Below are 22,166 nucleotides of genomic sequence, written 5' to 3'. Positions count from 1 at the left end.
CAACATACAAATTGCATGCTTGCTACAAGTCCAAGGTCTTGCTCCCTTCAAGTTTGGAGAGGACAATTGCATTTTTAATGCTTGGTAATCACATGCAATGTAACAAATTGCTCTCATTTTGAGGGTAACTTTTACAGAAGTGCTTGGAAGGCATTGGCCAGGAAAAAGGTTTGTTTATATTACAATACAGTGCACAGGGACAACTTGGGTTGGGGAACTTTAGGCTAGACATTGGTGGACGCCATTTTCTACTTCACATTAATTTGTGTCTACATATTAGTTTATGTGCAACGGTATCTTCTATTGCGCAAACTAAAGTACCTCCCACTCCTTGAGATTCAGATAGGCACACTTGCCGCAACAAAGCTGTCCTAGTTATATTGGGGTCGAGCTGAATTCCCACTAATGACATGAAGATTTCCTATCATCAGGTTGCAACATTTATAACCCATCATTGTTACATAGGACCTAGGTAACATACCTTCTGGGGGAGATAATGCAATTTATGTATTCCTATTACTTTCAATAATTTGTCATAGTGAATGGCAGCTGTATGTGGGATTGCCGTGACAAAACCAGCATAAATAACGTTTAGATGTAAGGTACCTAGTCTCTAGACAGACTGGTTGCCTCCCACAATGTTACAAATGTTTTTCCCTAGGTCTGGGATTTCCAAGAGTATTAAGTACCCATAGCATTTAAGTTGTACACATATTAAGCAATTGGTGGTGAAGTAGCACTTGCATTAATTTACAAACATTACAGAATACAACTAACAAAATAGACCTTTGGGATGTTGACGATGAGCAATTGAAAAGGTTGTCAGCATACCACAGTAACTACGTTTTGTATATAAAATATTTATTTATCATCACCTGGTTAAAAAAAAAGAGATGTATTATTGTTTGTGAAATCTCCCAATCTTGCTTAGTGTGGAACTTACTTGAGGGGCTGCTGGTCATTAAATTGCCTTCGATAAAACTCCCAAACATGTATTTGTGCGTACGATGTCCAATACACCCTAAATTTCAAAGACCTATTATTGTGAATCTGAAATGTAATTTTAATAGACGGTTAAAATAAGTCCTTTGTGTATGGCTAATAACTGCAGTACTAAGTTTTGTTTGGGAGATTTCACAATTGAGTGCTGAATTTACTTGAGGGGTTGCTGGTCAATAAACTGCCTTCAATGAAACTCCCAAATGTACGTATTTGTGCATACATGATGAAAACATTTGTATTTTGCTGAAGATCTAAATCTAATGCAGATTGTAGTATCGACTTGGGTTACTGACCATAGAGAATCTTTATTACTTTAAAATTCCCACATGACGACAATAAATAATTTATATCATATATATTAAAATAATCAAAACAAAAACCTTTTCTTTCTCTCAAAGAATCCATCCACATATAATCTTAATAATTTCCTTTGAGAAGGGTGGTTGTAGATCTGGTCCCATTGCAGATTGTGCTGTAATATACCCAACTCCATTTGGCATTACAACATAGAGCACAAACAGATCTGGGACAAGGCTCCAAACCCTTCTGCCACCCAAACACATTACTAGTAGTTCCCAAAACTCAGATGGCTTGTTCCCTTGGTTAAAAGCAATAAAACCCTGTCAAACACAGGTGCCATCAAGCCCAAGCCTCGAGAAACACAAGTTTCATCCCAAATGGCACCCTATTCTAGCTATAGTGCACTACTTTTGACCAGAGCCCTATGGGCCCTGGTAAAAAGTAGAGCACTGTAAAGGGAATAGGTGCCATTCGGGACTCATCCACAGTGATAGTGTGAAGGCAGAATCAACCACAGTGATCTCAATCACTAACCAACTGCCACTAACCACAGACTCTTTGATAAGTGTACATATATATCTGTACAATGTATATCTACATAAAACAAAACAGTAGGGTATGAGCGGTGATGAGGACGCTAGAAGGACTCTGGTTGGTGCGTCAGAGATGGGGGTGTGTCTGTGGGAGAGGCCACTCCCACTATCCCCTGTCCATCAGGACTGAGAAGACCCAGCAGGTCCTCGTCCATCTCCTCCAGTTCACTTTGGTCCAGAAGCTCAAAGTCCTCGTCCTCGGTCGGTACAAACATGTCGTCCGGCATCTCCTCAGCACTCTTCTCCACAGCGACCGCATCCTGGTCCTTTTCTGCCTCGGCGACAGGCGGACTTTCCAGGGTGCTGGAGGGCATGTCGGTGGGCAGGAAATCTGCGATTGAGGGGACCTTGCTGTCCTCGGTGGAGCGTAGCAGGGCCGACAGAGTGTTCTGCACCACGGTGGAGATTGCCGTGTTCACAATCTCCTCACTCAGGGCTTCCAGTGACTGCCTCGGGGCCTGGGACTCCACTTCCCCCCCATGCACCACCTCCTCCGCTGTCCCAGCACCCAGCAGTGGTCCCTGGTCCCCACCTGGCGGCCGTCCACGTCCGTTGAAGTGTGTGTTGACAAAGTGGAGTGGGGAGGCCAGGTGCTGGAGGAGGAGGCTGGCCGGGCTCATGGGCTCCGCCTCTGAGGGCTCTCTTCCCCCAGCCGTAGCCCCGTCCCCTTGGCTCTGACCGGGGCCCCGCAACGGAAAATGGAGGAGGCTGTGCTCGATGGGGAACTCGTCAACCGAGGGGAATTCAGATCGGTCCCTTAGGAAGGCCTCCTCTGGGTCATTGTGCACACTCTGCTGGTCCGGGTCTAAACAGTCACAGGAGAGAGAGGATGGGGTTAAAGGTAGTCAGTGATACATGAAGTAAATCGGAATATTGGGTTGACTTCTAAGAGTGTGAATCGCAAGGCTGTCACATTGCAGCAGCTTGAAGCTCACCTGCACATGGCCAGATATTTTTTGTGAGTGAATATCTACGATATCCTACTTGTGGCAACGCCATGTCGATGAGTCACAGTTTTTATTTTATTATTTCACCTTTATTTAAATCAGGTAGGCCAGCTGAGAACAAGTTCTCATTTACAACTGCGACCTGGCCAAGTTAAAGCAAAGCGGCAAAAACAGAGTGACACGTGGGATAAACAAAAGTACAGACAATAACACAATAGAAAAATCTATATATAGTGATTAGAAAATTGAAAAATGAATATGCAATTCTGATATATAGTGAATGAGGAAGGAGTCAACAGCATATATCAAGATAATGACAAATCAAATTTTGCTAGTGCCAATATTTGATTCACATGATTTGGACTGTGGAACACATGTAACATGCTGCTCAATTATAAAAATCCCTGCAACCCAATTCTGTCCTTTCTCTGCACACATTTAAAAGCATCAGATTGATCATCATGTTAAGTATCCATATATTTCTGTTACTACGGTGCTATTACTATTAGTGCGCCTGCGCAGGAGTCTCGTTGTAGATTAACCGGGCCTGAGTGCAATGGCAACCATGTATTGTGCTAATACAGTTGAGTAAATGTTGTTAAACTGGAACCTTGTCGTATTTGAGTTAACACAGAGGTATGTCTAACATTGGGTTATATGCTAGGGATGAGCATTTCAAATGATTTCACTATTAGAATAATATCATGATTTTTCAGATAGTCTAAATACATGTTTTAAAGGTTAAGTTAATATATTTAATTTCAATGGAGTTAACTTGAGAGCCGGTGCGCTGCGCTCTGTTTGGAAGGGTGGGGGAGGGGGATAGGGGAGCAGGGGCCGGTGTGTGTGACAGTCTGTGTGTGTGGCTTGGAGGGAGAGAGGGAAAGTTGCCAAAACGACTCGCGCTAGTTAGACAAACCTGTTGCTGCCATAGGTTATCATACCATCTGCTAGTGCCCTTCTTGACTGCATCTAATCTTTGTAAAGAAGCTAGCTTCAGTTGCCAGCTAACTAGCTAAAGTAGCAAGGCTTATTGAGGCATCCTTGTGTACAACAACTTTATTCATATGAAACCACAGCCTACCAGTTGGTTGATCATTGTAGCCTAATTCCATTTAGCATTGATTAGAAATCTCCCACTTCACTTGCTACACATGGAGCCTCTGACTGGTGAGGCTACCGGTGAGTATTTTCTTTATGGGGCAAAACATTTTGCTTCGGTTTGCACTAATTAATACACACACACCATTCCCTTTCTTTTAAATCCAAGTTGCGCAGGACAGATACTTTGGAGGAAGGGCCTGTTGTGCTTGGGTACTTACCTTCAGAGACGTCTGTGATCTGTGGGGTGGTAGCTCTGGATACGGAGAACCCCCCACTCTCCAAAATGGATGCTTCCTCGTCAGACAGCTCCGAGTCGGTGATGGCCATAGCCAGGGCTGTGGTCTTTGCATCCACCTGACCAATGACATGGCACAATTTTATGATATCACCATTGTTCTTTAGTGAAAGGCTCTCGACAGAACCCATACTAGAGCCCAATTAGGTTATTACAAAGTCAACCAATAATATTGTCTTATCCTCTCAATTGAATGTCAACATTGAAACTTGGGTTCACAATCTGTAAAAAACAAATATTTAGCCTTTCATTGAGGAGAATATCTTGGTTAAGTATGAATAATCTCTCATTCCTCCTGAAGTGTACGTTTGTTCTATTCCATACATATTTAAAAGCATTGGATTTATAGGCATGGGCTAGAGGGAGTTTCCATTAACATGAATTTCCTTTCAAATCCATAAGGGGAAGTGTACATGTGCACACTTCGGGAGAAAAGAAAGGTAAAGAGATTGTTTTTGTCTTAAAGGGGCAGTGCGGTATTTTGAGGTAGGCTTGAATAAGCTAAGTAGACAATAGGCAGAGGGTAGCATAATTTGTCTGATTCTCTGTAATAATGGTATGTGAATAATAATGCATATTATCTTGTAAAGTGGTTTCTTGCATCAGTCACAACATTAAGAACAGACACTTCCTTGTCTGATTGGATAAAGGTTCATGTCAAGCCCTGCATGTTTATTCCCCCCCCCAAAAAAGTCTCATAGAATGTAGGCCTACATTGAACATCACACATTGGCTGAATGATAGAACAGCTATTTCCAGGTTAAAATGTTTTGGGATGCATTTTCTCTGTTGTTTTTGATGGTAGGCCATTCTGGTAAGACTACATTATGATCAAATAGCCATAGTAGTCTACTTTGCCACTGTTAAAAAACTTAAAGCAGGTACAGCCTCAGTGTTCACAGTAAACATGCACTGGAAGTTCCACTGAATTTTCACAACATTCAAGTTTAAGCTCAGCAGACCTGAAATTTGCTCAGTGACGAAATAAATGAGGGAATATTGTCCCCAACCCTAATTCTAACCTTAATCCCTAGAAATAGCCCCTTTCCCTTGTGGGGGCCGACAAAATGTCCCTAGTTAGTCAAATTTTTGTTCTGGTCCCCACAAGTATAGGTAAATGTGTACACACACATGATCCTAGTGCAAGATGGCAGACGATGTGGTGCTTACCAGGGGGGCAAAGCAGGACAGCTCCTCCTCGCTCTCGCTCTCTGTCTCAGCCCTGGGCTCATCCCCTTCCTCCACCTCCTTCTTCACCTCTGCAACACACACACACACAGTTTAAAGGGTAACTACAGTATCCAATATGTTGAATTTAAGACTTAAGGATTTTTAATGTCACTTGGCATGCAATTTAATACAAATTGAGGTCTGCGAGCGCCACACCAGCTAATATTCTTCTCCAGAAATGAGCTCATGTTGGCAACAAGGCATATTTTTAGGGCTGGCTCTTTCACCAAAGGTGGCTCATTATCAGGCAGGTGTGCTATTTTAGCATTGAACCTGATGAATGTAGTAGCATAGTGGCTACTGGCTAGACTATAGATGGCTGAAGCATGGGGTTGCCCATCTGCATTTTTTAGGCTACCCCAATTGACTAATCATTAACTAAGTTTCCAGAATTTTGGCTTCGATATCAATACCAGCTTAGTATAATGATACTTAATACTATAACGATAAAAAATTGCCGTAAAAAGGTCAAATATACAGCACTGTTACTGTACAAAACACATGGTCAACTCTCCACCTGGAGAGCTAGGCCACTGGGTGTGCAGGCTTTTGATCCAGCACTGCTCAAACACACCCGAGTCAGCTTAACAAGGTCCTGTTGAGCAGTTCATTTGTAGAGTCTGGTTTGTTAGAGTGGGGCTGGAACAAAAGTCTACACACACAGTAGCTCTTCTGGGGGTAGTATTACGCTATAACAATTAGACTACAACCAAAAAGTTGATTCATTAAGTGAATCAGGTATCAAATGGTTATACTTCGAAGCAAGGTAGCGAAGTAGGAGGGCTCTAGACTGACTTTCCAGTGTCAAGTAAAGAAGTATGCCATTTCATCTAACATATTCAGGGAGTGCATGATGGATATTTTGATGTGCAATATTTCAAAATATGATCCAGAATAATTAGATATTTTTGTCTCTTTAGAGATTAATTTGCCTGTATATTTGTTGTGCATATATATTGGCCTAGGCTATAGCCTATGCTACATAAATTTACCAACTGGGGAAGTGGGAACTCAAAACATGTTAGCTAGATTGCTAAATATGATAGTTTCTTTAGCCACACAGTTGATCTAACAGTAAATGAAACATCCTACAAAAACTTTTCATTGGTAGCATACTTGATGTATTCACCGTAAAATTCACCGCTCTGTTGGCAAATCATCTCAATTCCATACTGTGTTTGTTTTTTTCCTCTATATTGACAGTTCAGAAATAATTGTTACGCAAATAAAGCTGAGTCGCTTAACAACAGTAACAGTAGTTTGAAAAACTGTCTTTCACGCAATTATATTTTGAAATGTTGCTCAACTTCCAGTATGCTTGCGCTTATCAGAATTAATCTCTCCCTTCAATCCATGTGCAAAGAGGGGAGCGGGAGTGAGAAACATGGACAGGGCAGATACTTTCATTGCAGGAAGCATGTTAATGCACATTACGGTTGACCAAATAACGGTTTTAGAACCCCCCCCCCCCCGAAATAAAAATAAATAAAAATCAGCAGGACCGTTGTGTAGCCTAATCACCGAAATTACAAACAGAAGCAAAATTGCTTCGGTACGAGCAGGGCGTCAGTAATTTTCAGTTTATTGTCCCACCTCTAGTTAGTGTTTTCAAATGGCATAGGCTACCTTGCTCTCTCCTCTGGCAACGACGTGACTCACAGAGGCGTATATGTGGATTGTCTTGAAAGTGCACCCAGAGTATTATCAATTTTGTTTGTTTTTCCCGCGGTGGCAACAACTTAGCAGCTGCATAATATAACGGAAACACTGTAGTCATCGCTGTTGCATTTTTTAAAGACCTTTAAAAGTGCAATTTAAGACATTTGAAGACTTAAGGCCTTTAAGGATCCGTGGACAGGATCCTTACATGTTTGAAAATAAATTTGCTCCAGCTGCCACACCAGTGCCACAAACCGGGAGGAGAAGGATTTCCCAGGCAACCCTGACATTCAGTGTTCACAGCTAGAGAGAGAGAAGACCTGGTGACATGTGAATGATGGCAGGGCACACACACTAAAAGACAGACACACACACACACACCATCAAACACACACTGACAGACAACGCACGCACACACACACACACAGTGTAAACTCACTCCTCTTATCGTGCTTGCGGTGCTGCGTGTCTCCCTTCATGCTGTAGTCCAGTTTCATCAGAATGGGCTCCAGGCCTGTGTACATCCGCTGGATCAGCTCGTGGTACACCACCAGAGGCCACACCAACACACTCAGCGCTGGGCACAGGACAAAAAAACAACCTCAACATGGCACTTAAATGGCTTTTGACTCACCATGACAAGCACAGCATCCCAAATGGCACCGCTTTGCCTACATAGTGTACTACTTTTGGCCAGGGCCCATAGAGTTCTGGACAAAAGTAGTGCACTATATAGGGAATAGGGTTCCATTTGGAACACACGCCATCTTTAGTTTAACCAGAGAAAGGGATATACCTCAGGGTTGTATTCATTAGTGAACAACGTAGCAAAACATTTTGCAACGGAAACCATTTACTCCAAACGCTACAACGTGGCGTAAGCGGTTCCCATTGCAAATGTTTGGCTACTGTGTGCACTATTGACTACAATCCTGGAATACTGAGCGTCACATATGGCCAAATCACAATACATTTCCAGGTTGGGGAATGGCAACACTATAAATGATGGTATGAAGGTTGCATTTAGAAGTTATTGGCAATAACTTTGGTTGGCAATTGTTATGCAGTAGCACTGCATTTCTTAGACAACCACACCCTTTGGCATACTGGTTGGTTGGTTGGTTGCCTTTGTGAAAAACAAGGAAAAATAATTGATTAAGCAAGGCAGCTCACCGACGATATAGGATATCATGATTCCTGGTACGTAGTGTCCCACCACGGCGAGCACAGAACAGCCAGAGCACATCATGGCACAGAACTGGAGGGAGAAAAGAGACGCAGTGTCATTAAACTCGCAAGTTGGCTGAAACTAATGTAGGGGAGGGACAACTACTTCAGCAAATACCTCTTCAGATCAGAGGAGGATGGGGGAGGCGCTATAGGAGGAGGCTCATTGTAATGGCTGTAATGGGATTCATGCAACGGTATCTAACACTTGGAAATCACATTTGACGCCGTTCCATAAATTCCACTCCAGCCATTCCAATGAGCTTGTCCTCCTACAGCTCCTGCCACCAGCCTCCTCTGCTTCAGCTCTACAAAAAAATGTATGCAACTCAACCAATTTAATGTTTTGATAAACCATGACTTTGAGCCACTTTATAATATAACAACATGGTAACAGTTAATACACGTCGACCTCCAGATACCAAATGACAATCAGTATATGTGGCCCACGTGGAAATCGAACCCACAACCCTGATGGAGGCAATGCGCTCTAACCCACTGAGCCGCCAACAAACCTAACATACCTTTCCATGGTTCTGCCTTTTGTACTGCAGCATCTCCTGGACGAAGAGGCAGCAGTAGAGGTAGCTCTCCACCAGGTGGTGGCTGAGCTCTGGAATACTGAGGAGCCGGGGTTGCACATTCATGGTCTCTCTGCAGTCAGAGAAAGAGACTGTGGGATGAACACACGAACACAAGCAGTACTAAGCCAGATCTAAAAGGATTCAAGCATCTCAGAGTAGGAGTGCTGATCTAGGATCAGGTTACAATGGATAGAGTGAGCCTGATCCTAGATCAGCTCTTCTACTACTCTTTATAAAATGTGCGCCCTGATGCTATTGACAAGCGCAGACCATCAAACAAGTAGGGTAAATGCCTGAATAATCACATGATAGTCACTAACAGTAAAGTGCTTGAAGGTGTTATAGGAGCAGGGTGAGTTAGGATGTGTTTAAAGGCCCAGTGTAGTCAAAATTGTTATTGTCCTGTGTTTTATATTTCCACACTATGAGGTTGGAATTATACTGTGAAATTGTGAAAATTAAGATAATGCCCTTTTAGTGTAAGAGCTGTTTGAAAAGACAGCCTGCAATTTCAGCCTGTTTTGGTGGGATGAAGTTTAGGCCTTCCATGGTGACATCATCATGCATTAAATTAGTTAATAGACCAATAAGAAAGAGAATTCCAAACCTCTGCCAATAACAGCTAATGTTACATGTTCCCCTCCCCACTCAGACCACTCCTAGCTAAATTCTTGCTTGAGAAATTGCTCTTAGCTAAGAAGCTATTTGTTTATTTTTGTTCTATTTTAATTGAAAACAATCACAGTAAGATACTTAATCGTTAGCCAGAAATGATTTGATATTGAGATTAAAACAGCTGCATTGGACCTTTGAGTCAAGATGTATACCTTTCCATTGGGTTGGCCTCAGGATACTGAACTGTAGTGGAGAGAGGAGACAGCACAGATTTGTTAATCTAAGTCCAACATCAACAATACATTTTAGACTTCATAGAGTAGGATTGGTAATCAAAGTCATCAGAACAATGATATGTAAAATCAAATCCAAATCGACAGCACTAACATTTAACCATCTTATCAAATTGTGACCTATACTAGCATTTCAGACTTCACACTGACCCCAGGGCCAGGGGTGGGTGTGGCATGAGTAATGCATGCATGCACCTTCTAAACTCAGCAAAAAAAGAAATGTCCCTTTTTCAGGACCCTGTCTTTCAAAAGATAATTTGTAAAAATCCAAATAACTTCACAGATCTTCATTGTAAAGGGTTTAAAACACAGTTTCCCATGCTTGTTCAATGAACCATAAACAATTAATGAACATGCACCTGTGGAATGGTCATTAAGACACTAACAGCTTACAGACGGTAGGCAATTAAGGTCACAGTTATGAAAACTTAGGACACTACCTAGGCCGTCATTGAATATAAGAATTTGTTCTTAACTGACTTGCCTAGTTAAATAAAGGTAAAAGGAACGCACAATCCCTCCATCAGTGCTCAGACTGTCCGCAATAGGCTGAGAGAGGCTGGACTGAGGGCTTGTAGGCCTGTTGTAAGGCAGTAAGGCAGGTCCTCACCTGCCTTACTGGCAACAACGTCGCCTATGGGCACAAACCCACCGTCACTGGACCAGACAGGACTGGCAAAAAGTGCTCTTCACTGACGAGTCGCGGTTTTGTCTCACCAGGGGTGATGGTCGGATTCGCGTTTATCGTCAAAGGAATGAGCGTTACTCCGAGGCCTGTACTCTGGAGCGAGATCAATTTGGAGGTGGAGGGTCTGTCATGGTCTGGGGCGGTGTGTCACAGCATCATCGGACTGAGCTTGTTGTCATTGCAGGCAATCTCAACGCTGTGCGTTACAGGGAAGACATCCTCCTCCCTTGTGCGGTACCCTTCCTGCAGGCTCATCCTGACATGACAATGCCACCAGCCATACTGCTCATTCTGTGTGTGATTTCCTGCAAGACAGGAATGTCAGTGTTCTGCCATGGCCAGCGAAGAGCCCGGATCTCAATCCCATTGAGCACATCTGGGACCTGTTGGATCGGAGGGTGAGGGCTAGGGCCATTCTCCCCAGAAATGTCCGGGAACTTGGGAGGTGCCATGGTGGAAGAGTGGGGTAACATCTCACAGCAAGAACGGGCAAATCTGGTGCAGTTCATGAGGAGATGCACTGCAGTACTTAATGCAGCTGGTGGCCACACCAGATACTGACTGTTACTTTTGATTTTGACCCCCCTTTGTTCAGGGACACATTATGGAATTTCTGTTAGTCACATGTGTTACGTTCCCCAGTCTCTGTGTTGTTGTGGGTTTGTATGTATGTATTTCAGGAAATGGCTTCCTGGATTCCCCCAAGCAGCTGATTGGTCGGCCCAAGTTGCAGATTGGAGCTGACCTCGCCCTCTCGTCAGGGGATACAGCTGTCTGAAATTACAGACTCCTTCTCCAGCTGTATATAAGCCAGTGTTCCTGTGCTCAGAAAGAGAGAGCTTATTGGTATGTCCTGTGTTGGTTGTTGCTCAGACAGATTTTGTAGCCGGTCCTGCTGAGTTATGTTTTTGTCACAAGGACTGTGTTTTGGTGATTGAAATTGTTCACGTTAGTATTATTCTGTTTTTGTTCCCAGGGGGGAAGGGGAAGGCACCTTGGGAGTGTTTAGGCAAGAGGCCTGCGGGCATACATATACCTGTAGTATGTACTCTGTCTATGCACACTAGGTAAGACCTGGGCAGACCATCCCCTGTATTTTGGTTAGTGCGCCAGGTGGTGCTAGTTAGGTAAGTTGTGGGTAGGAGAGGGGGCTCTAACTTTCTTTGCTTCCGTCCAGCCCCTTTTTCCCAACAGTCATATACCTCGTTCAACCCACGGGGATTTGTTTTACGTTCCCTCCAAGAGGTGTGCGTAACATGTCTGTGGAACTTGTTCAGTTTATGCCTCAGTTGTTGAATCTTATGTTCATACAAATATTTACACATGTTATGTTTGCTGAAAATAAATGCAGTTGACAGTGAGGACGTTTCTTTTTTGCTGAGTTTATGAACTTACCTGTTGTAAGAGGTAACTTATGCTTCCATCTCTCCAGCTGCATGAGCCCTAGAATGGAAAGACTCAGGAGGAAGAGAGGACGCAGGGAAGTCGAAGACAGAAGCCTGTAAAAAACAAACAAACCCATGCCATTTTAACATGTAACCAATGTTAGTCAAGTTCACTAGTTAGCCACGAGTGAATAGACTGTCAGCTAGCCCCCTGTCCTGGTTCAGGACAATACATAAAACTTGGCCACGTTCAGTTGTCAAACGTTGCAGATGTAACAATCCATGAATACAGCCGTCATGATTACTTGGTCTACATGTCGGAGACGCACGCTTGTTCTACATTTACACATTTCTATCCGAACTCTCCAAAACGTCTTGTTAGCTAGGTAAGTTACTGTTATTTTAAAGATGGCTCACTTGTAACTTATGTAGAGTATTTAGCGAAACGTTATTCGATAATATTAGGGAAACTTTGGCATACCAAACTACCAGCTGACATCGTTAAATAGCTAATTAGCCACCTAGCTAGCGCGTCACTGTCGTCCGAGGATTATCGTTGTCATTCAACCTAGCTACACTACAGTAAGTAGCTACTACTACTATCAAGCTAAGACATTAGCTATAGTGCATCTTCCTATTCAGTGCAAAATAACTGATTAGATGAGTGATTCTTACAAATTATTTAGCATTACCAGAACAAGGTGTTCAGCGTGAGAGCAACAAAGATGCTGTAGAGCGGCCTTTCCCAAACAAGCAGCCTCTGCATCCATAACAGCAAAGGCTCATATTGCGATAGCCAGCCTTGAAGACGCTCCCGCAGTTGCACGAGCTCAGGGTTCCCATCCCCGCATACTTGCTCTGATCCTCCGGCAGGGAACAGGTCCTCGAGTACGGAAGAAACAGAGGGGCATCTAGCCTCCTCTCCGCTCGCCATCTTTCCACCACGTTATGTTGTTTTGGTGATCACGGGGTATGGCTAGGCGGATAAATCCGCGAAGGCCGTTATGGATTAAACAAAAAAAGTAGTAACCGATGTTACTGGGTGGTCACTAGTTGTTACAGCCTCAAAGTCATAAACCCCGCCTATTTCTACAATTGCTCGTCTTAAAATGGGATTTTAAATCTAACCCGAACCACACTGCTAATATTATGCCTAACCTTAAATTAAGACCAAAAATCTAAAATGTTGTTTTCATGAATTCTTACGATATAGCAAATTAAGACTTTATAGCTGTGCTATCTAATGGAAACCCAGTTTACTGGCTCAGCATGTCACGTGCTTCCTTGTTTACTGCGCTTGGTTTTGCGAAAACAATAGCTATTTACTGACATCTGCTGGATAAATTGGATAGTACTATCCATTGTTACGTAAAATACAAGTTATATTTATATCTCCACTTGTTTCTCTGAAAAGCTTACATAAAACAGTAGAATCCATTGTGCAAGTCCATTATAAAAAAAACAAGTCAAATTGATTTGAACATGTTTAATACAGCACAAATTCAGCGCAACACAAAGTAACATCGTCAATTTGATCAAATGTAACTAATGACTATTGTGTTTTATTGAACTCAACTGATACAGCTGATTGTTGCGGATTATGTTTTTCTCTACAACAGTATGTTGACATTTTGAAAACGGTCTCCCTTTTCATCCACCATGGACTTCACATTGTCCTCTAGTGATCTCAGTTTGATTTGCTTGAAATCTCTGGAAAAGAAAAAACAATAGTGGAAATGCAATATTATCAAAGATTGGAATGATTATAACCAAAGCATATGATAAAAAAAGGTGTGCATCAAAGTGTGTTCTTATTATATCAGCATAAATAGATAATAAGCTCCATACAGATTCATGCCATAGATAAAAAACAATCAGAGATGCAAATTAACAACAACATGGTTGCATCCCAAATGGCACCCTATTACTTATATATAATGAACTACTGACCTGAGATAGACTAGTGTCCTGTCCAGGGTCTGTACTTGTACATCAAGCTGCCTCACGCTACAGAAACAGGAGATGAACCGTTTCGGCTTGCACAAGCCAAGCTATTTATTAATTTTTCACCTGAGTCCTATGGACACTGGTCAAAAGTAGTACACTATAAGGAATAGGGTGCCATGAAATCAGATATCATCAAATCTTTATGCCGATACATCACCACATTCCTCTAGTGCCATACTGTAACTTAGCCTTTTAGCTGCAGCTAGTCCATAGAATGTCAACCACAAAGGCTTGGAATCTTCAAGATTTCAGTCCTTTTGAAAATCATTGGATTTATACTGCGCCCCATGCATCAGGCAAGCAGGGAACGATAGGTCAGAGGTCATCATCATCACCCTTTGCAGAGAAAGTCTGTGTGTGTGTGCCCACTTGCATGTTGGTGCTTCAGGGTATGTGGTGGGGGGTTGATATGTGGCTGAAGCTCAGAGAAACATAGCAGCAGTAGCTGTTGTGGGGGGTCAAAGAAGTGTGTCTGATGCCAATCAGTGAACTGGGGGGGATTGGGGAGAGGAGAGAAAAAGGGTGGACATACCTGGGCCAGGAAGGTGGGGCTAGAGGCGGTAGAAGATGGAGGTAGGGCAAGGGGGCCTGACTCCCACAGGTGCTAAGGGGCTAAAAGGGCGTCAATACCTGCCGGGCTTAACACCATGGCCTGGAGCAGGTCAGAGAGAGAGATGATCCCCCTGCACACGTCCTCTTTGTCCACCAGGACCAGCCGATGGACCTGAGGGGAAAGGATGGGGACACGATGGGGACAGGATGAGGAGTAAAAGGGGAGAGGAGAGGATGGAGAGAGGAATGGGGCAGGATGGAGGGTAAGATGGGGACAGGATGGAGGGCACGATGGGAACAGGATGAGGGCAGTATGGGGAGAGGGAATGGGGGCAGGGTGGGGTAGAATGGGGACAGGAGGGGGAGAGGATAGGGGCAGGATGGGAGTGTGTGGTGGGAAAGGGTTGGTCGTGGTTACACAACAAGGACTTACCGGTAATTAAGTAGAGTAGAGTAGAGCAGTAAGCAACAGAGGGCTAATACTTTTACAGTCTACAGCTAATGCATTGAAATATATTTAAATACTAGTGGCCTACTGTAAAAAACCTTCATAACTCTATATTTCATTGTGTGGGCTAATAGAGCTAAATGTTACAGCATATCAGCGCCCATTACTTTGATGTCTTTTTTTAAACAAACTTGTAGGTGGAGTGGAGAGACAGGGCCGCTGTGATAGAGGACATGACCGTGGTCATATTCAGTAGTGCACACCATAGCAAAAATAACAAGTGTTTCTAATTGGACACGTTGAAGTAGTCCCTCCCTGATGCAGCCCTTTTTCTTCCATTTGTTGCCTTATGAACACAACCCTGATGAGAGCAGAGTGGGACACTAACCTCAGCCTTAATTATGCGATCAATGACGGTCTCCAGGGTCTCGTCGGGGAGACACTTGATGACGCCCTCAATGAAACAGCAGCGCCGTTGGATGGCCTCCTGCATGGACATGTTCAGGTTGTTGTATGTCTTCTGGGCAGCCAGATTCTGTCTCCGAGAAGAAGAGGAGAGGAGCGGAGGGAAGAATAAAAATGTACACAATGCACCAACAAAGATGTGAAGGGGTTTATTTTGTATTGTTTTCAAGTGAATTAAACTATAATGGGCAGCTTTGGGGTACTTACAATCACATCAAATCTGGAGTAGAGAGCCACCACCTTGCCTTGGTGTACAAAGGACAGTGAGATACATAGCCTACCTACATCTTACAAGTCAAACTTTATTTTGAAGGGCACCTACGTAAGGACATACACATACTGTACTAGTCAGTGTTCGACTTTGAACAAGAGATTAGGTTAACCCACCTTGCTCGTTTACTACGGGCAGTGCGGAGACCCTCCTCTCTACAAACACAGACAGGGCATCGTAGACTGAGGCCGTCTGCTGGACCGTGGCAATGTTCTGGAATGTCCCGATCCCAACGTCCTGGATCGTCTTCTGCATGAAGCAGGGTTTTGGGACTGTCTCTTTCTGTGTAGAATACTTTTTTTTTTAAAGAAGAAGGAACACAAGGATTGTAAAAGCAACACATACAGTTCACAACACCACTGTTTGAAATGGATGACCATATGATATGAGCATAAACACACAGACATCTTCCAGTCATGTTGTCTTACAAATATATGGAGAAACTTGAGGATTCGCTTGTGCGTGAGAATGTGTAAGACATTTCCGGACACGGGATCGATAACCGGCAATCTGTGGATCTTATATCTCAGTAGGGAATAGATGGCGTCGAAGAGGCTGCAAAGGAGAGGAGGGGAGACTGAGTAGGCCTATAGTCACTGTGTCTAACCCTGGAGAGCACAACCAACATCCACACCTGGGTCATGTTGCAAAACGTTTTGCTACAGTGTGCCCTACTGAACACAACCCAGAACACTGCCTGTAATTGACTGAATCCCAGCCTCAATTTCCTTAGTCTGTCACTCATTAAAAAAAGTTATCAGTAAAAGTAACAACTCAGGCAAAGCCAGGTGACAGGAGTTGGTTTGGCTGAGAGCTGCGTAGATTCACCTGGCATCTGGAGTGATACTGTGAAGACAGTGGTTGGAGTATTGCAGGTACACATCTGCAGAGAGAGAGAAATAAACAGAAGGGAAAGTTACAGAAAGACATGTACGTATATACCATAGACATAGAACACTGTATCATTTGCTTTCTCAAGCTTATTTACTTGAATGAATCACCTCGCCATGTTCCAATTTGATGCCTCTCCAGCTCATTCATTTGAACCTGTGGGAGGGGGGAAACATATTGGACAAATTATGATGAATGATTTCTGTGTTATTCACACAACCATGATCTTGTCTCCATTGAACATGCTTTATAGGCCAGGACTAGGCTTAAAGGGATAGTCCACCCAAATTACAAAATGGTTTCCTTACCATGTAAGAAATGTATGGACAAGGTAAGACAGCAATCCATGCTTTGGTTTTGTTTACCTGGCCACAGTCACCAAAGGCAAACTTTTAAGAATTTTTGTCCAAAAATCAATGCAGGTCAATATCCCCGTTATTAGCATTTTGCATGTTAAATGTCCAAATCATCTTTAAGGACGTTTGAGCTACACAATCCATTTCAGACACATTGGGATGATTTGGACATGAAATGTGAAACATGCTAATGACTGGGATATTGACTTGCATTTGGTTCAGATACGCACCAATGGGGACCTGTAGTAACGATGGAGAATGTTGATGAAATCTGTTATAGTCAGCATACCTGTGAGGACAATAGAGAGTTCTTATCACTATTGGCATGGATACGCGCTAGTGTCTAGTCTTCATATCACACTACCCCCAAAACCAGCCAAAGCTTGCAATCATTCAGAGCATTGCGTTGCCATAAGCAAGTAGCAAGAGAGCACCCCCTAATCTCTTCTCTTACCCACAAACCTCTGTGTCTTGCTATCCCAGAGAGGTGCAGCTCTCAAGCCGTTTGCTACAAGAGCGAAAAAGGCTTTCTTCACCTGCAAACATAGGATTTCTTTAACACAACCAGTTAACACCGGTCTTAGTAGTGAGTATGCTTTAGGGAAGAAGGCTGCACATGAAATATTGCTGCAGGGAAAACCGCTATAACTGTAGCTGTAGTTCCAGGAGAGAGGAACTCTGACTTGAAATGTCATACCAAAAGGGACCATGACCTTTCCCTTGGGAAGTGGAGGGAGAATAAATATCTGGGTTGAGTTCAACAGGAAGAACATGTTCTGAAACAGGGAGGCACTACGTGAATTTGTCAAATAAGAACACAGATTTTAGTTTCCTGTAACCTGTTGTAAGACGTTTTGCTACGATGTGCCCTACTGAACACGATCCTGGACTCTTGATTTTGCCCTCAAATTATTTTGTATTGTTCAGTTCCAACATACAAGTGGGTTACAGGACCCTGGACTCTTACTTGTAGTGTTGTGTCAAATATTACCAGTTTACAGCTGGTTGGAATGGCCTCATAGCAGCAATGACTTTTCATGAACTTCATGTATATCTCAGCATCAGCCTCTGAAGTTATGGGTAGGTGAAGTGGGGACAAAGTTACACACACACACAGACAGTTATAGATCCCCTATACACCTCATTCCATGAAACAGACACACAAATGTACATTCACACACACAAACACTGAAGGTTACCTGAATTACCTGAATTCTTCAATTCTTCACGCATCTCTTGAAACATGATCTAGACCAACAGAAAAAAAACACCAACCACACTCTATAACACCTTGATAAATGTGCTCTAAAATCCCTGCTGGAATGAAGCTCGAGGGGAAAACATTCAGGATCAAGTTGAACTAAGCTCTAAACCAAAAACAGTTTACAATCCAACAGACTTTTTACCCCAGCTGTATTCCTTGTAGTCCTAAATGTTTCAGTCCTACACACACTTCTCAAACACAAACCCGGCCAACTCGTGTACCATGACTTACCTGCCTGATAAGTATTTTCTCCATGAAAGACTTGGGCACTACTCACCCAACAATAAACGCTAGATCCTGCTACATGCAGGCTCCTCTCCCCCTGCCTGTCCCACAAACCAGTTGGGTCTATATTAGGAGCAGGAGTCTCAAGTGGTATGCAGAGGGCCAAGGGGATGTGGGCGGGGTCTGGGGTAAGGGGAGAGGCGCAGGCAGAAGAGGGGTGGGTACATTCCTCTCTGACATATTCTACATAGTTTCTGTGTGGATTTTAGGAGCTTTACATCATGTTGTTGATGTGGTTCCTGAGTTGTGAAAACATTTTGCCTGGCAATGTAATTGATCTGATATTTTGCACAGAAGCAGTGTCAGAAATGCTCACGCAGACTTGGTATACTAGGACTACACGAGGCACAGCAGTCAAAAGGACGTGTTGTGTCGTAATATGGATATGTGCTGAAGTTGAATGCAATAGAGAGGTGCTGCAGTGTTTTGAAAGGCTTGCTATGACTCTGGTGATGGGTGTAACTATGTTGACTGTTTTGATTCAGCTGTAATGGCTTCCTGTTCCCATTGGCATTGTGTTGTTCATTGTTATTTGCACGAGCTTGAGGACGGCAGCAATAACAGGAAATGAGGTGAAGCACACTATGTTGTGCAGAGTTGTTGCTAGGTAGATTGCATTTGAATTGTGTTTCCTTGATTCCTCACATCCTCTCTCCTTCTCAAAACACATTGGAGAAGATCGGGGCTCATATTTACAAAGAGTCTCAGAGTAGGAGTGCTGATCTAGGATAAAGTTGAGCCTTTTAAAATCAAATCAAATCAAATTGTATTTGTCACATGCGCCGAACACAACAGTTGAAGCCCTTACAGTGAAATGCTTACTTACAAGCCCTTAACCAACAATGCTATAAGAGGTTAAGAAAAATAAGTGTTAAGTAAAAAATAGAAAATAGAAAATAAAGTAACAAATAATTAAACAGCAGCAGTAAAATAACAATAGCGAGGCCATATACATGTACCGTTACATAGTCAATGTGCGGGGGCACCGGTTAGTCGAGGTAATTGAGGTAATAAACTCAGCAAAAAATAAGCATCCTCTCACTGTCACAACTGTGTTAATTTTCAGCAAACTTAACATGTGTAAATATTTGTATGAACATAACAAGATTCAACAACTGAGACATAAACTGAACAAGTTCCACAGACATGTGACTAACAGAAATTGTTCAGGGACATTATTATTCAAAGGGGGGGTCAAAAGTAAGTCAGTATCTGGTGTGGCCACCAGCTGCATTAAGTACTGCAGTGCATCTCCTCCTCATGGACTGCACCAGATTTGCCAGTTCTTGCTGTGAGATGTTACCCCACTCTTCCATCAAGGCATCTGCAAGTTCCCGGACATTTCTGGAGAGAATGGCCCTAGCCCTCACTCTCTGATCCAACAGGTCCCAGACGTGCTCAATGGGATTGAGATCCGGGCTCTTCGCTGGCCATGGCAGAACACTGACATTCCTGTCTTGCAGGAAATCACACACAGAACGAGCAGTATGGCTGGAGGCATTGTCATACTGGAGGGTCATGTCAGGATGAGCCTGCAGGAATGGTACAAGGATGTCTTCCTTGTAACGCACAGCGTTGAGATTGCCTGCAATGACAACAAGCTAAGTCCGATGATGCTGTGACACACCGCCCCAGACCATGACGAACCCACCACCTCCAAATCGATCCCGCTCCAGAGTATAGGCCTCGGTGTAACGGTCATTCCTTCGACGATAAACGCGAATCCGACCATCACCCCTGGTGAGACAAAACCGCGTCTCGTCAGTGAAGAGCACTTTTTGCCCGTCCTGTCTGGTCCAGCGACGGTGGGTTTGTGTCCATAGGCGACGTTGTTGCCGGTGATATCTGGTGAGGACCTGCCTTACAACAGGCCTACAAGCCGTCAGTCCAGCCTCTCTCAGCCTATTGCAGACAGTCTGAGCACTGATGGAGGGATTGTGCGTTCCTGGTGTAACTCGGGCAGTTGTTGTTGCCGTCCTGTACCGGTCCCGCAGGTGTGATGTTCAGATGTACCAATCCTATGCAGGTGTTGTTACACGTGGTCTGCCACTGCGAGGACGATCAGCTGTCCGTCCTGTCTCCCTGTAGCGCTGTCTCACAGTACAGACATTGCAATTTATTGCCCTGGCCACATCTGCAGTCTTCATGCCTCCTTGCAGCATGCCTGAGGCACGTTCACACAGATGAGCAGGGACCCTGGGCATCTTTCTTTTGGTGTTTTTCAGAGTCAGTAGAAAGGCCTCTATAGTGTCCTACATTTTCATAACTGTGACCTTAATTGCCTACCGTCTGTAAGCTGTTAGTGTCTTAATGGCCGTTCCACAGGTGCATGTTCATTAATTGTTTATGGTTCATTGAACAAGCATGGGAAACATTACTTAAACCCTTTACAATGAAGATCTGTGAAGATCTGTGAAGATTTTTACGAATTATCTTTGAAAGACAGGGTCCTGAAAAAGGGACGTTTCTTTTTTTGCTGAGTTTATGTACATGTAGGTAGAGTTAAAGTGACTATGCATAGATAATAAACAGTAGCAGCAGCGTAAAAGAGGGGTCTGCGTAGCCCTTTGATTAGCTGTTCAGGAGTCTTATGGTGTGGGGGTAGAAGCTGTTAAGAAGCCTATTGGACCTAGACTTGGCACTCTGGTACTGCTTGCCGTGTGGTAGCAGAGAGAACAGTCTATGACTAGGGTGGCTGGAGTCATTGACAATTTTTAGGGCCTTCCTCCGACACCGCCTGGTATAGAGGTCCTGGATGGCAGGAAGCTTGGCCCCAGTGATGTACTGGACTGTACGCACTACTCTCTGCAGTGACTTGCGGTCGGAGGCCGAGCAGTTGCCATACCAGGCAGTGATGCAACCAGTCAGGATGCTCTCGATGGTGCAGCAGTAGAATCTTTTGAGGATCTGAGGACCCATGTCAAATCTTTTCAGTCTCCTAAGGGGGAATAGGCTTTGTCGTGCCCTCTTCACGACTGTCTTGGTGTGCTTAGACCATATTAGTTTGTTGGTGATGTGAACACCAAGGAACTTGAAGCGCTCAACCTGCTCCACTGCAGCCCCGTCGATGAGAATGGTGCGTGCTCGGTCATCCTTTTCCTGTAGTCCACAATCATCTCCTTTGTCTTGATCATGTTGAGGGAGAGGTTATCCTGGCACCACACGGCCATGTCTCTGACCTCCTCCCTATAGGCTGTCTCATCATTGTCGGTGATCAGGCCTACCACTGTTGTGTCATCAGCAAACTTGATGGTGTTGGAGTCGTGCCTGGCCATGCAGTTGTGAGTGAACAGGGAGTACAGGAGGGGACTGAAGGCGCACCCTAGGGGATCAGCGTGGAGGATGTTGTTACCTACCCTTACCACCTGAGGGTGGCCCGTCAGGAAGTACAGGATCCAGTTGCAGAGGGAGGTTTAGTCCCAGGGTCCTTCGCTTAGCTTTAGATGACAATTAGAGGTAACCTGATCCTTGATTAGCAGTCCTACGCTTTGTGAATACGGCCCACAGAGCAGGAACCCCATATGTTCTGCTCCAATGCATTTTGAGGAGACAAAGATGAGGAATTTAAGAAATTCAATTGAGATTCCAAAGATGGTGGCGTAGGTGACAGTGCCTTAGCCTGGTCCCAGATCTGTTTGTGTCATCTTGACAAAGTCCATGTGAATTGGCAAGACAGCCCAAACAAATCTGTGACCAGGTTAATGT

At 43.8% G+C, this 22,166-nt stretch overlaps 2 protein-coding genes across 12 annotated transcripts; both read right to left on the bottom strand.

Annotated features, from left to right (window-relative positions):
* Positions 1 to 177: 177 nt before the first annotated feature.
* Positions 178 to 13,105, bottom strand: LOC139532127 (reticulophagy regulator 2-like). 4 transcript variants are annotated; one of them, XM_071329318.1, is made up of 9 exons: positions 12,615 to 13,105; positions 11,933 to 12,036; positions 9,769 to 9,799; positions 8,882 to 9,011; positions 8,304 to 8,388; positions 7,570 to 7,707; positions 5,412 to 5,500; positions 4,165 to 4,300; positions 178 to 2,700 (listed from the first exon to the last, which is right to left on the bottom strand). In XM_071329318.1, the coding sequence occupies exons 1-9, from the start codon at positions 12,854 to 12,856 to the stop codon at positions 1,940 to 1,942; spliced, it is 1,716 nt and encodes a 571-aa protein (XP_071185419.1). In that variant the 5' UTR covers positions 12,857 to 13,105; the 3' UTR covers positions 178 to 1,939. The 4 variants fall into 4 exon arrangements, with proteins under 4 accessions (XP_071185419.1, XP_071185423.1, XP_071185420.1 ...); XM_071329322.1 differs by having other exon boundaries at positions 8,882 to 9,030; positions 12,598 to 12,734; XM_071329319.1 differs by having other exon boundaries at positions 12,598 to 12,734.
* Positions 13,106 to 13,393: 288 nt separating this feature from the next.
* On the bottom strand, positions 13,394 to 18,562 carry LOC139532132 (5'-AMP-activated protein kinase subunit gamma-1-like). Of its 8 annotated transcripts, none has more exons than XR_011666500.1 (13): positions 18,408 to 18,561; positions 18,112 to 18,160; positions 17,880 to 17,980; positions 17,367 to 17,448; positions 17,143 to 17,201; positions 16,667 to 16,712; positions 16,494 to 16,548; positions 16,094 to 16,220; positions 15,782 to 15,959; positions 15,602 to 15,639; positions 15,318 to 15,464; positions 14,462 to 14,653; positions 13,394 to 13,632 (listed from the first exon to the last, which is right to left on the bottom strand). XR_011666500.1 is itself a non-coding variant. In XM_071329330.1 (13 exons), the coding sequence occupies exons 1-13, from the start codon at positions 18,429 to 18,431 to the stop codon at positions 13,610 to 13,612; spliced, it is 1,023 nt and encodes a 340-aa protein (XP_071185431.1). In that variant the 5' UTR covers positions 18,432 to 18,562; the 3' UTR covers positions 13,394 to 13,609. The 8 variants fall into 8 exon arrangements, 2 of the variants coding, with proteins under 2 accessions (XP_071185431.1, XP_071185432.1); XR_011666501.1 differs by having other exon boundaries at positions 18,121 to 18,160; XR_011666505.1 differs by having other exon boundaries at positions 18,454 to 18,552.
* Positions 18,563 to 22,166: the final 3,604 nt, after the last annotated feature.

Source organism: Salvelinus alpinus, chromosome 10 (assembly GCF_045679555.1).
Source record: "Salvelinus alpinus chromosome 10, SLU_Salpinus.1, whole genome shotgun sequence".
Taxonomy (NCBI): domain Eukaryota; kingdom Metazoa; phylum Chordata; class Actinopteri; order Salmoniformes; family Salmonidae; genus Salvelinus; species Salvelinus alpinus.
This window is presented reverse-complemented; position numbering and strand designations above follow the sequence as displayed.